This window comes from Heloderma suspectum, chromosome 1 (assembly GCF_057233095.1).
Source record: "Heloderma suspectum isolate Gila_16-S chromosome 1, 16-S_ref, whole genome shotgun sequence".
NCBI lineage: Eukaryota > Metazoa > Chordata > Lepidosauria > Squamata > Helodermatidae > Heloderma > Heloderma suspectum.
This window is the reverse complement of record NC_139458.1, coordinates 171,936,762-171,951,248: the sequence shown is the minus strand read 5'-3', so window position 1 is coordinate 171,951,248 and position 14,487 is coordinate 171,936,762. Positions and strand designations below refer to the sequence as shown.

At 41.4% G+C, this 14,487-nt stretch overlaps 1 protein-coding gene and 1 long non-coding RNA gene across 3 annotated transcripts in view; one reads left to right on the top strand and one right to left on the bottom strand.

The window, feature by feature from the left end:
- ACVR2A (activin A receptor type 2A) overlaps positions 1 to 7,129 on the bottom strand; it is a 65,105-nt gene extending 57,976 nt beyond the window's left edge. The window contains exon 1 of one of the 2 annotated variants that reach the window (XR_014784325.1): positions 5,162 to 7,084. Coding sequence is in view for 1 of the 2 variants with exons in the window: in XM_084810024.1 (XP_084666150.1) it covers positions 5,162 to 5,216 (55 nt within the window). In the remaining variant the exon portion in view is untranslated. Of the gene's footprint in view, positions 1 to 5,161 lie in introns of both variants that reach the window. The other variant, XM_084810024.1, reaches the window with a different exon arrangement.
- A 252-nt stretch (positions 7,130 to 7,381) lies between these two features.
- LOC146358399 (uncharacterized) overlaps positions 7,382 to 14,487 on the top strand; it is a 111,504-nt gene continuing 104,398 nt past the window's right edge. The window contains exons 1-2 of the long non-coding RNA XR_014784350.1: positions 7,382 to 7,496; positions 12,486 to 13,765. This is a non-coding gene — a long non-coding RNA (uncharacterized LOC146358399). The remainder of the gene's footprint in view (positions 7,497 to 12,485; positions 13,766 to 14,487) is intronic.

Sequence of the window (14,487 nt, the reverse complement as noted above, 5' to 3'; positions counted from 1 at the left end):
CATAGCCTGTGACTGGATATTATAAATACAAATATGTGAACAAACAAGAAATGATAATTTAGAAATTAGTATCAATTAACTACGTCAAATTTATATTTAAGATACAACAATGGAAGGTGTGTGTTTTTTTTCTTGCAAGTATCTATATTGGAAGGGAGCATAAGAGAATTTGAAAAAAAACTGTGTGCAAAAGCATCTGAGAGAAATTTGTGTTTAACAGCTGATTGTGATAATGCGTTCTTACCAAGTAGCCTGGTATTCACGCCAAACACTTAACAACCAGCAGTTTCCTCCGAAAGTGAGACTGGTCAAATCATAAGAGCTGAAAGCACAGTAAGTTTGGGTTTCTTTATTATCTTGTCTTTTTTTTTTGGAGCCACGAAGTTACAGTATAAAAAAGGGATTATGCAACTTTATCACAGTGAGCATCATTAATAGCTCAATTCTGTGTTCATTTATTTAACTTTTAAACAGCCCAATAACTTTTATAAAGCCCAATAAGTTCCCTGGATGGTGTACAATACAGTAAAAGCATAAAATACAAACAAAATAAAAACCGCACATAATAAAACCAAGATAAAATCAGCAGCAATAAAAGTACAGTGATCTAAAAGCACTAAAACGGTTCTTAAAAGTACCTGGGAAAATAAAAAAGGTCTTCACCTGGCAACAAAAAAATCATAACCTAAGTGCCTGGCAAGCCTCTCTGGGGAGGGCATTCCATAGACAGGGTGCTACCACTGAAAAGGCCTTCTCTCTTCTAACCACCCTTCTCACTTTATTTGGCTGAGGCATCTGAAGGAGGGACTCACTGTATTCAGTGAGGCGTACTCACAGGTAAGCATGCGTAAGATTCTAGCCCAAGTGAAGAACAGAAACTGTTTTAGCTTCTCACAGATTTAACCAGAGCAAAACAATCTTAGGTTGCCCTTGCAGTTCGGTGTGTGTGTGTAAAAAAAAGGGAAGTAAGCAGATTATTAAGCTTAAGGACATCCACAGTATGTACTTGACAATGACTGTCAATACAAAAGAAGAAACATGCAGACTCCTGTATTGCACATATTAAAACAGGGAAGAACTGGCCCATTTTATGTCTTTAGTGGAACCAGCAGACAATGAGGGGTCTGTGACAACCTTGTGCTTCCTTAGAGAACTGTTGATGCCTCTCTAGGGTGACTCTTCATACTGAAAACCATTTCTCAGTTTCTCCAAAACTATGTATGACTAGGGATTATTAAAAAGTAGACATTCGCTACTACGTGGCCTTTTCATCATACTTTTACTTTAGTACAATACCAAAGTAAAGCAATTTGGAAGAAGGATGCAACTTTCAAATCAAGAGTTTTCAGAAAGCAGATTCAGACTGATGGCTACATGTGCTAGTAAAACAGAAATGGTTCAATAAATATTTGCAAAGCTAAGTTGTAAGTTTTGAGTTAAAATAGTTTAGCCAGTGTAACAAGCAGAGGCAATATTTTTAGGTACTTAAGCCATTTTTAAAAATAAAATCTGAATACCAAATCTGTTAGAACAAATCTCATGCCATGGTGGTTTCCCTTACAGCTACAGTATAGTTATGTTTTACCTTGTATGAACTCTGCCCCCAAACTACTACACCTTCAATATTTATTGACATAAAAGAGCAAAACCACACTCACTTTTTGACAATTCAGTGGCAACCATAGTTTAGTAGTCTTTGAAATCAGCATGCTTTGAGTGCTATTACAAAAGCAGTGGTTTCTAAAAGCAACTTCAACATACATAACTTCACTAGGCAGCAATTATTATATTTGAGAGCTACCAAATGTTGTCTCAAGTCTTTTATACCTCAGATATTCATATTATATTCAAAAGAAAAATTGTACTTTGCTAATCAAAACACTATCTTACTCTTGTTTAATATATAAAAAAGACCAGTTTACAAGATATGCATTATGCTGTACGTGGACTATTCAATGTAAGTTGTTAGGAGATTTTCAACTACTAATAACCAGCAACACCAATCATGCTGCTGGAGTCAAGATCATGACAACCATAGCCAGGTAGTCTATGCTCTAGGACCGTTGATAGAAATCTTAATTATTGTCAAGGTATGCAAACAGCATGCTGCCCCATTTTGTATATTCTAATAAAGGATCCATCTGTCTTATTTTCTTTAGCTCTTCCAGAGTTTGACTCTAAATGTGTACGACTCTAAATGTATATGAAATGTATATCAAATTCTTTAACAAATATGCAATTTCACGACTATGCAGTACAGTAGACAAAAGAACATGGTTTCTTGGTAAGATCAACTTCCATCTCCACTACCTGTCATTGCCTTTGGTGAAGTTTAAATGGGTTATTCTCCGAAAAGTTTAATGACTAAAGAGTCTCTTACAAAATAAGAGGAGTGTATTACATATGAGATTTTGTAAAGAAAAACTAGAAAACCATTTTTGAGTTTAGCCTCCTACAACTTTCAGGCTAGACAACTACCAACATGTTTTATAGAAACAACCCACTCTACATTAAGAAACAGAAGGCAAGAGTTTATTCTAAGAGGGTTTTTAAATCTTCTGAATTTCCAGCTATTTACAATATTTCAACTATGGGATAAGACAATCATCCACATCATTACTAACAGTATTACTCGTTAAGAGGCTGTTATCATTTCTGATAACATTCTCCCAACATTAATTTTCAGAGTTGTCCTCTCTAAGGCACCCAACAACCCTTTAATGATTTCCCAGTGTGTGCTTGTTTTAAATATTTAAATTATTGCTCAAAGAACCCCTTAGGATTATTCTTAAAAGATCACTTGCTATGCATATTGAGCAATTATTCTTGAGAAGGTGATGTCTCAAGCCCACTCCTTTACATCCTATATTATATTTACTCAGAAGAAAATCACACTGTGTTCTATGGGACTAACTTCCTATCACTGTTTAACTATGCTTAAGAACTACACCTTTACAGTTGGCACAAGATTGCAAGAGAAAAAACAATTCCTTTTTCTCTATATTCACAAAATGGAAGTGAATACTGTTTCTTCAGCAAAGCACTGGATCTAACAGGGAGGGAGGAACTGTAGAGTACAAATAAGAAAGCTGGGAAAAATGCAGAAATATCCCAAGAACTTATCTGAAAGGCATTTTTTCTACAACAAACCCATCACTATAAGTTCTATTCTTAAAAACAAGAATTATTATAAATTCAGCAGTAATGAGCTACATGTTTTCGCACTGGTCAATGTGCTTGGAGAAGGAGAACAGTTGTCTGGGACACAGCAGAACAACCATCCAGATTACTGAATATTACTAAGAAGGCATTTAGCTTCCCCAACTTCATAATTTAGAAATATTATGTTCACTGATGCCTAACTTCATCACAAGGCTAATATGAAAGGAATATATAGTTTGCTCCAGCCTTTCCCAACATGGTGCCTTCCAGATGTTTTGGACTTCAACTTTCACCAGCCCCAGCTATCATGGCCAATAGTCAGGATCTGGGAGTTGTAGACCAAAGCATCTGGAGAGCACCAGGTTGGAGAAGGCTGGTCTTTGGGGGAGTCTTTTTATATGGCCAGTTTTAAATGTTTCTACCAGTCAGTACTATATGTTATTATTTCAATTACAAAACACCTATGCTTGCAGCAGTGCATTAATGGGAGCTGCTATGTACATTTACAATAGTTTATTCCCCTTTACCTTCACACTTTTTAGAAATACTTACAGTAACACTTTGCTGCATGGCAACTTCAGTATATTACTGCCCAGTATATAAACTAGGTGAACTCCACATAGGGACGGCCTCAAAGGTTGTAAGATTATGCATACTTAATCAAGAAGGAAGCTCCATTGGAACAGAGATGCAACCTACTTTCAAGTGAACGTATTTAGGATCAGGTTGAAAGTTGGAGATTGATCAAGAGTGCTTCCCCTTTAGTCACTGGAATGGTGTTAAAGCATTGAAAGAAGAGATTAAAAACAGAACCTGATTAGAACTGATAGAATGCAAATAAGAACAAGGAAATGTAAAGCACCTGAAGTCTTACATTTAAAAGCAAAAAGTTTCGGAACTGAATATTCTAAACAACATTTTTATAGGGAAAGCTAGAAGACTTACAACTGAGTTTACCAAGCACTGACTTCACTTTTAAAAATGTAATATAACTTTTCATTTGATAGAACTAGTATGCACAACAATAACTCGTTTAGCTATTCTTCCCTTTAAACAAAATTCAGCTGGTTCATTCTTTAGTGGTGATCGCCATTTCACAGCACAGTCAGCCCACACGGAACAGATCAATAACATTACAGACACAAGACTAGACTGTATCCATTTAATAACCACAAGAAAGTGTACCATTCAGCAAAATCTTACACATATTACACTACTGCTGGAGAGCAGAAGTGATCTAATGACTGGAATAAAAGTGAAATCATAACCAGATATATATGTCAATTCAATTCTAAAATCTATTTCACTTTTCAATTAACACTGGATATATGTACCCAAGAAAATTAACAACAGAACACATACTCTAGTTTAACTAGAGAAGAGAGAACCAAGAGTCATCCTACCCATTACTAGTGGTCACAGTACAAAGCGAAGAGTTCCTCCAACCACTGGTTGCTGCCCAGAAAAAAATGTCTTGTTGTGACAAAAACCTGATCAACTTCTTTCTTTTAACAAAAAGATTGCTGTTGCAAAACCATGAGTTTCCCATAAAGTGGCTATCAAAAAACAAGTAAAACTAAACTAAAATTAGCATTTTAAAGGCCAAGACTATTCAATACATTACTCTCTTATGATGTAGTATTTCATACCTTTCATTTAAAAAAAAAACATACTACTGACTTTACAGAAAGAAAAATAGACATGTTAAGTTACGGGTATTACAGCCAACTTTCTGGCAAGTTATTGTATACCTGACTACATTTGCCATTCCTTCATAACGCCCCAGATTATTAGCTTCCACACTGTAATTTGCAAAACTTATTCAAGACATCAGTTTAACTAGTAGCAAAATTCAGTTGTGGCATTCTAAAGAAAATAAAAAAAAATCAGTGTGCAAAGACTTGAACGTGCATTTGTAATCTCATAAGAGATATTACAATGCACTGTTAAGTGTGTTAGAATACTGAAAACTAAATAGAGAAGAAAACCATGTACTTACCTGAAGAACAAGAGATAAGAAAAACAGCAAACACCAACTTTGTAGCAGCTCCCATTTTCCAAATAGTAAGAATCAATATGAAGAAATTCTATATATCCAGCTTCCTGGGTCTTCCAAATATAAAATCCCTCTTTCACTTCATTAAAGTTATCTGTAGTGACATATTTGGAAAGTAACAAGTCCACAAGAGGGAAATCAGATTTCTATGCTGTCAGTCTATCCAGTTCTTCCTCCAGTAAAGGGATGTATATATTTGGGAACACACACGTCATTTGGCTTCTGTACAAACGGTGGCAAATTTCTATTCATAAAAACACATTAAGTACCCAGTTTAAAAGGTCAACAGTAGAGTAGTTGAGTGTTAAGCAAATGTCTTGAAGCATAATGCATTGTTTTCTTCACTTTGAAATCTGTAAGATATTCCCCATGAGTACTGGAAGTAGGCAAGACGCACAGATATTGGTAAACAATACTTTCGTCTTCACGCTTCTTTTACAGCAAGTAGTGTCTGGGTGAGAAATAGTTCCATCTTGGCTTCAAGTGTCAACACAAACATGCCTTCAATGGAACAAGCAACGGTAAACTAATCCATCCGTTTTTTAAAAAAATCTTATAAGCAATTTGTGAAACACTGAGGTGTCCTATTAATAAATGCTGAGAGCAACCAACAAGGAAAGGATGGGGCAGAAATAAGAGCTTATCTGTCCTCCACAAAACCACAAATGTAAGGACTCTCTGGTTCTTCTTTATCAAGTCAATGAAAGATGAATATTACCACTTGCCTATTCAACCCTTTCAAGATCATGATCTTTTGCCCACTCAAAGGAGTAGACTGAACATGTCACATCCTCACTTTGCCTTCAAGAAGTTTCAAACTCTTTACAGAACTTCCTCAACCTGTATGACCCTTCCCCAACCCTATACTTAAAATACCCTTATATTTGGTATTTTAAAACCGCACAAAAATGACGGGAGGCAATGGGGAGGCAATACTGTTTCCAGCTGGTAAAGGAGGGTGGGCAGAGATTTTTTCAACGTTCTAAAAATACTTCCCTTTTCTTTTCTTTAAAAAAAAAAGCCTACTCAAGAGGCTTGGGAAAAACCTTTCCTGAAGTGATAGTGTAAGAGGTCTCAAAAATGGGTGGAGAAGTAGGTGAAGCGATGCTTTATAACCACGGTGATCAGGTATGGGCAAATCGGTCTTCTCGAGCGGCCAGGCAGGGAAGATCTTTTCTCCTTGATTTATAGTCTGCTCTTCAAGCTTGAAAGATGTGCAGACACCACACCTCTCTTTTCCTCTCCCCTCCAACTCTTCATGGGCTCACCATTTCCCACAATGTCCCCTTCGGTCGCTGTAGATGCAGGAGGACCCTCGTACGCGTTCCAACTTGGCTTTTGTTTTGCTTCTCCTCCCTTATTTTCTTCACACCAGCAGCGAGTAGACGACAGCGGGGCGGGCGAGGGCACGGAGCCTGGTCAATCCTTGCTCGCCTTTTTCTCTCCCCCTTGTGCCTCCCACACAACGTAGACCAGGCTAGCCCTGTGCGGGGGGGGGGGGGGGAGGCAGGCGGACGAGAAAGCTCTCTTCTTTCCCCTCCTCCTAGCTCTTCTTCCCAGGCTGCGAAGAACCTGCTGCTCCTAGGTCCAACCCTCCAGTCTCCCGGCTGGCGGCGGCGAAACCGCGGCGGAGCCCAACTTTGTGTCCTCGATAATGAAGTTGAGGAGCTGCCGAGGAGAAGGAAGGGCCAAAGCTAGATTTTTCCTCAGGACGGCGACGGGAAGAGAAGACAAGGAAGGGGAAAGATCCGGTTTTATCGCCCCCCAGGCCCGGCTGGCAGCGCTGAATGGCCCTCCCTACCTTGCTGCGCCTCTGTGGTACTTTCATAGCTACCCATTCACTTGCGTGGTGTGGAGAACGGACCCAAGATGGCGGCGCCCGGGCGATTGTTTTTGTTTCCTCTCCACCTCGCTTTTTTTTTTTTTAACTCCCTCCCTTCCCCCCTCCCGCTCCGCCACCAACTCCCTGCCTCACGCACGCGCCTGCGCGCGCTCTTCCCTCAGCTCAACCAGTCCTAGCAGCTGCCGCTTCGTGGGTGGGTGGGTCGGTGGGTGCGCGCGCGCGCGCGGGGCGGAGAAAGAAAGAAAGAGCGCGCGCGCGCGCGAACGTCTTGCCTTGCTTTGATGTGATGTGATGTGATGTGATCGGCAGCCCGATCTAGCCACTCGGAACAAGAGGATCAGCCCGAACGGACCGACGTTCCGCTCCCGCCTCTGACTCGACACCGCCCACTCCGCTGGGCCGGGTTCGGCTGCGGGGCTTTTAAGTCTCGGCACGGTACGCGCGCTGAAGAAGGCGGAGCTCAGCGCAAAGCTGGGCAGAGGGGCTATATAGTCCAATTTCACGCGTATTGATTTACTGGGAGGCAAATCCCATGGAGTTCGGGGGGGGGGGCTTGCTCCGAGTTTGGTGTGCGGCCCGAGCTTATCGCTTCCTCGGAAGTCGTGGGGCTTTCAACTGTGCATAGGGACTGTCGCCTTTGTGTTCAGCGATTAAAGGCGCAATCCTCTGCATGTTTGGACAGAAAAAAAGCCCTACAATTCCCAGCTTGCCCCAGCCAGCCATGCTCGTTCGGGAATGCTGGGAGCTGTAGGACTTTTTCTATCCAAACATGGATAGGACAAGGCGACAGTTCTTTTGCACAGGTACTTGGAAGTAAGCCCCATTGAAAGTGGGACTTCCGAATAAACGTGAGTGGAATCGTTCGACGGGTTGAGGGTTGGGTATATTTTTTTAAAGGTGCAATCCTATGGATGTTTTTAAGGCCTACAATTCCCAGCATGCCCCAGCCAGCCATGCTGGCTAGGAGATTCTGGGAGTTGTAGGACTCATTTCTGTCTAAACCTGCGTAGGATTGTGCCTTAAAAACACTTTGGCTTCAATCCTATGCTTGCTTCCCTATTGAATTCAGTAGGAATTACTTTTGAATAGATAGTATAAAGTTGTGCTGTTCAGACTGGAAACCTGTGCATATTTATCTAGGAGTAAGGGTGCAATCCAATGGGGATAATTGGCCACCTCTGAACTTGGAGGCAACTGACTATCCACTGTAGGGTGTGTGGTGTGCAGAGGGGATCTTCTCTGGCTGCCCTGCATTTGAGGCTATGGCCAACTTCGGCTGTAGCGGGGGGTGGGGGTGGCTGGATGGCGCATAGGGAGTCTTTTACCAGTGCTTCCACCATCCCCAGAAACATACCCTTCTCCCCCCACCCCGTTCCACACTGCTCTTACGAGTGCAGTGCTGGGGACAAAACGTGCTGCCTGGGAGGGGGCAGGGAGACAGTTTCCTGGGAACTGACCTCAGAATGTTGGCTCGCAGGTCGGTCCCCAGGAAATGAAAAATCCTATGGTTGTCTAGCCACTGGCTAGTAGTCATAGGATTGCGCCCTAAGTCCCTTTAAATGTAGTGGGGCTTACTTCTCAGTAGACATGCATAGGATTGCACTGTTAGGTTGCAGCCATACACAGTTACTGATAAGTAACCCCAGTAACTTAATGGGACTTACTTCTGAGAACATATGTTAGGATTGCACTGTGCTCTTCTTTCCTCATTGTGTATGTGTGTATTTCCCATCATTAGTCTGCTGTCTTAAACAGACAAATTGACTAATTTGCTACTGTGTAAATTAATCAGAACATTAACAGGCTTAAATCATGGGTGTCCTGTCATATTATTTTAATTATTAAATATGGATCTATTAAGAAACAACATATCTTGAATTTGGGTTTGTTGGTGTTTGTTTTGTGCTAGCAGAAGTCTTTTATCCTCATATTTTTGAAGCAGAAGGTAGGACTAATGGAAGTTTGCTTTTTTGTAAAAACCAAAAGGAACCATTCCATAACAATTATGAACGAGTAGCAACCATACCCATTGGATTGTGCTTCCAGATAGCTTGCCTTCTGTTCAGAACCTTATTTGTAGCTACAAAGTGCTTGCAAGGGGAGAACATCTAATTCCATTTCAGAACTCCTTATTCCAGATTAAATTTAATGTGACTGATAAAGGCATTCCCTCATAAGCATTCATACAAGTGCTGCAGGACAAGATGGTTGCCCCTTTATTTTGTATGATGAGGACACTGAATTACCCAGGCCAAATATCGTATCAGCATTGTTGGCAGCTTTTTGGTGCACCTTTTGCAAGTAAAGGAAAGCCAAAGCTTCTGACTCATAATGTTACATTTTTCATTAAGTAAATAAACATATAAATCATGGTTGGAATCTTATGCACACATACTTTGGATTAATTCTGATTGAACTCATTGAGACTTGCTTCTGAATAAACATGCATAGGATTGGATTACTTGGGAGTAAGTCCACTGAACTGCAGTCAATGTAAAACCAGTAAGAGTGTTCATCTGAGTAATTATGGGTAGGATTGAGCTGTAACTTTTCACTGTATAGAGAGCAACATTTTTAAGAAACATATTTATAGTTTCTTAATAGATGTTTTAGATTGTCATCATATATATATATATATATATATATATATGCAATTATAGATAGAAAAATTGTCATCTAATAGCAAACAGTATTCTGTTTGTACCTAACCTTCAAATAGATGCTGCCCTGCAGCCCCTTTTGTAACCATGTTGTACTTCTTAATGGTGATGCCTAAATAGGGCTAAAGCTGGCTACATATTTGGGGTGTGGCTATGGGGGCTGACCTGATGAGCTCCTACACCACCACTTCAACTACTGCTATCAACTAAAGACTAAAATGATAAATTCATACATTCTGCCATGTTTCTGATTTCTTTAGATTCTTTTTTTTCTCCCCAGGATAGAATTGAGAGCTGTTGACAGAAAACAATAGAGAACTCCAGGATTTTAGGGTAGCTATGACTGGGCACCAGCAAGTTTACCCCCAGACAAATGGTAGAGTTCCTGTCTTTGGCACTGACTGTAAACCCAGAGGTTCCCTCTCTATACAATGAGATGAGTTATTTTAGTATTGTCTTATGCCCTCAACACTCCATTAATCCTGGAAGCTCACAGGTCCTTGTCAAGCCATTTTTTAAATATCTTTTTCTTTTAATTTGCAAACATCTGTACTTGAGCATCCCTAGGGAATGTGCTAAATATGTAGAAACCACCTGAGATCACTACTGGAAAGAATAATTATAGCCTTTTCCAGCTAAATAATGACAACGTAAGGCTTCTCTCCTCCTGCACTCTGATACAGCTGTACTGAACGTACAGGAAGCATTGCTAGGTTAGTGCAAGTTCCATTTGTTAGATGTGAGAACACTACTACTATTCAAGTTAGTAGTTCCAATTGCCCTAATATAATTCTTATATCAGGGCAATTGGAACTGGCATTGAGGCTTTCCAAACAATATGAATTATTCACATGTTGAGTAATACAAATAATGGCTGCTAAAAGGAGCAGCCACTTCATGCAAGTCTTTCAAGCAGCTTCCCACATGGCAGCTGTAAAATAAGTATCTGGCCTGAATAGTGAGTGATACTTTAAAAGACAAATACCTCAGTAACACAACGCATGTAAAGCCCAACGCATTGACGTTCCTTCTTGGGGCGCATTCATCCTTTACTGTTGCATACACATGAATACATAAAGTGGCTTTGTACTGATTCATATATTTGGTCCACCTAGCTCAGTACTGTCAACACTGACTGGCAGTGGCTCCTCAGGATTTCAGGCAGGAGTCTTTTCCCAGCCCTACCTGGAAATGCCAGGAATCGAACCTGGGACCTTCTGCATCCAAAGCATGTGCTCTACCACTAAGCTATACCCTCTTTCCAGTGCACCGGAAACGCAAAAAGAAGTAAATCTCAGTTCAGCAGGCTTTCAAATAGTCTTCTGTGATAGACGTCACATAAGGATACACTTGCCGACAAAGAGCAAGAAAAACAACATTGGTTCACTGTCTGTATGGCAAAGTCGGTTTAACTGGACTCACCTGCCATCGAGCAACTCCCACTTATTTTGCTACTTTCCTGAATGCACTAGTAATGCCCCTTACTATGACTTCTGGAAGCTATTAACACAATGCAAAGGGATGAATGGCTCAACCTATAATTGGTCTGTGGTTTCTTGCCTCAAAAATTTTGGCACATGCTTCTGAAAGACTATTGGCAGCAGGGGCAGTGAGGTGTGACAGGTACAGAAGGCTACTATCACTGAGGACCAACCATGGCGCAAAATACAGTCTGCGCAAAATACAGAATAGGATTGGAATATACTGCGTTATTACATCTGGACAAATACCTTATTAATTTTAATAGTGTGTATCCTGCTTTTCTCTTTTCAGAAGTACCTCAAAACAGCTTGCAACCCCCCCCCCCGCAAACATTAAAACAAATATACATCAGATACACAATAAAACTATAGAACATAATATGGCAGCAGAGAAAGAAAACATCATCAAAAATTAAAAAATACAAGTAACATCTCTTCCCAGCAGAAAATAGTAACAGCAGTATATTAGTAACTAATGATGCCAGTGGATGACAAACAAGCAAATCCAAATGCAGCAAAATCAGTTTAACTAAAATCCTTCTTAAAGGGTACTTCCAGAAAAGGGGCTTTTTAGGGCTGTGCATTGCTTCAGCTCCAGAGCCGAATTCAAAGTTGAAGCGGGGTGCTTCAGGCTGCTCCGGGCTGCACCCAAAGCAGGTTGGGGTTGGCCTGCAGCAGGTCAGGTCACTCCAAAGCACTTGGGTGTACTCTGGAAGCCCCTCTGCCCAGCCACACATCCCTCTGCGTGAGCTCCCTCCTCTGTACCTGGACCCTCAGGACGTGCGCTAGCAGCCCTCAGCCTCTTTGAGGGAGTTGCCATTACGACTTCCTCTATTTCCGGAAATTGAATCCTGCGCAAATGACAACAGTAAGGCCGTCATGCAAGCAACATTACAGGCGTAAACACCAGTAATGTTGCATACGTGACAGCCTTACGTCCACCATTTGCACAGGATTCAATTTCCGGAAACAGAGAAAGTTGCCAAAATGGCGACTCCCTTGAAGAGGCCGATGGCCCGTGTCCCAAGGGTCCAGGTATGGAGCAGGGGGCTTGTGTGGCACAGTAGGGGCATTGGGGGTAGGGCGGGGAAGAGCCCACTTTGGCCTCCTGAATCCTGCTTTGGCCACGGAGCCCAAAGTGGGTTGGCTGGATTCCTCCACAGCCTTCATTTTTTTGTGCAATCACCCTGCCTCGTTCATGAATTTTACTGGGGTCCGGATAACATCTTCCATTTGTAACCCATGTTTTCCCACCACTTGTTCCATCTGTTTTCTTACCATAGAAAATCCATTAAGGAAAAGAAGAAGGAATAGCTAATGCCTTCTGATGGAAATGCTAGGATCTCTCCCTCTGGAAGCACCCAAAGAACCAGGTTTTACCTTGGTCCACACCTGAAAGAGACAAAGTGAAGCCTTGGCACGTGCCTCTCGGGAGAGCATTCCAGAAAGCCGGCATCACCATGGAAAAGGCATAGCTCCAAGCAGGCACTCACTGAACCTCATTTGGCAATGGCACTGGAAGAAAGTTAAGTAGACTGCATGAGGGGGCACATATGGAAGAAGGTGATCCTTCAGTTACCCAAGTCCCAAGGCATTAAGGGTTTTAAGGATGAAAACCAACACCTTAATTTGATCTCGAAAACATATAGGCAGGTAATGAAGCTCAAACAAACCAGAGTAATATGCTATGATCAGCCATCTCCTGCCTACAATCTGGCAGCATTTTTCACTAGCTGAAGTTTCCAAAAGCTTTTTAAGGGTAGCCTGACATAGATCATGTTACAATCACCAGAAGACAAATGACCGTGGCAAGATCTGACTCCCATGAAAGGGGACAACTGACACATGAGCTGAAACTGATAAAAGGTGCTCCTAGATGCCACTTCCAAAAGCAGCAATAGATCAAGGAGCATTCCCAGTCTACACACCTGAAGTGTGATCCCATCCAGAACAAGCTGTACATCTAATTCCATATCAGAAGGTCCACCCACCAATACTACCTCTGTTTTACCTGGATTAAGTTTCATGTATTCTTCCATCCAGTCCTGCACAGCCAAGAATCAAGGATTTAGGGTTTTAACTGCCTCCAAAGGATCTAATGTAAATTAGAGATATACTTTGATATCATCACCATATTGGTGGCTCCTCAGCCCAAACCTCCAGATAACCACCCAGTGGTTTCATGAAGATGCTAAATAGCATGAGGTCAAGATGGAAATGGAATCTTGAAGATCCCTACAAGTCAAAAGCCAAGAGGCAGAGCAGTAGCCCCCCAACTACCACTGTTTGGATCCTGCCTGTCAGGAGTGAAGGGAGCCACTTAAAACTGTGCCCCTGACACCTGTACCTGCTAGGCATATTAAAAGGATATTGTGTTCAGTTATACTGAACACCATGGCGTGATGGGAGGAATGATATATAAACAATATCAAAATACTCTTAGGCTGCTGGTAACCTGGTCAACATGTGGAGCAGAGTATTCGCTATACTGCAGAAGATTTCGGAACACATTCAAGATGGAAAAGGTGGAAGCTGGGATCCAGGGAGTCTGCTTTGCAGCCAGGTGTGTGAGGGGCTGAAGGAAGTGGGGAGGGGGGCAATCAAGCTTATTCCTGCAAACCATTGGACTAGGAATGTTACATTTGAGTACAGCCTCTGTGTGTTTTTGTTTGGCCACATATGCATGCATCTACTCTTGTGTATGAATGCTGGTGGAAGGGAAAGCATAGTGTAAGAAAGAGAGAGAGAGATTATACTTCAGAATATGGCTTACTGGAATATGGAGAGCCAGTGTGGTGTAGCTGTTAAGAGTGCTGGACTGGGACTTGGGACATCCAGGTTCTAATCCCCACCCAGCTTTGGAGTTTATTGGGTGACTTTGGCCCAGTCACTGACTCTCCACCTAACCTACCTCACAGGATTGTTGTTAGGAGAAAATGGAGAGGAGGACTGTGTAAGCAGCATTGGGTTCCTTGCAGGAGGAAAATAGGGATATAAATGTTTGTTTGTATATATATATATACACACACACACACACACACACACACAGTTATGTTCTAGTTCCAACTTTAGTCAGGGGACTACCATAATTACTTTTGGCTCATAGTTTTGCAGTACCAATTCTAAACTACTGGCAGCTTTTCAGCCCAGGCACCATATTTGCTTATGAGTGTGGTCGTTTGAGAAGCCCAAAGCCGCAGTCACTAATATAGTTAACTAAGAACCAAGGCAGAAGTTAGGACAATTTAAATGCCAAAAATGAAATAATTGAACAATATTTATTTA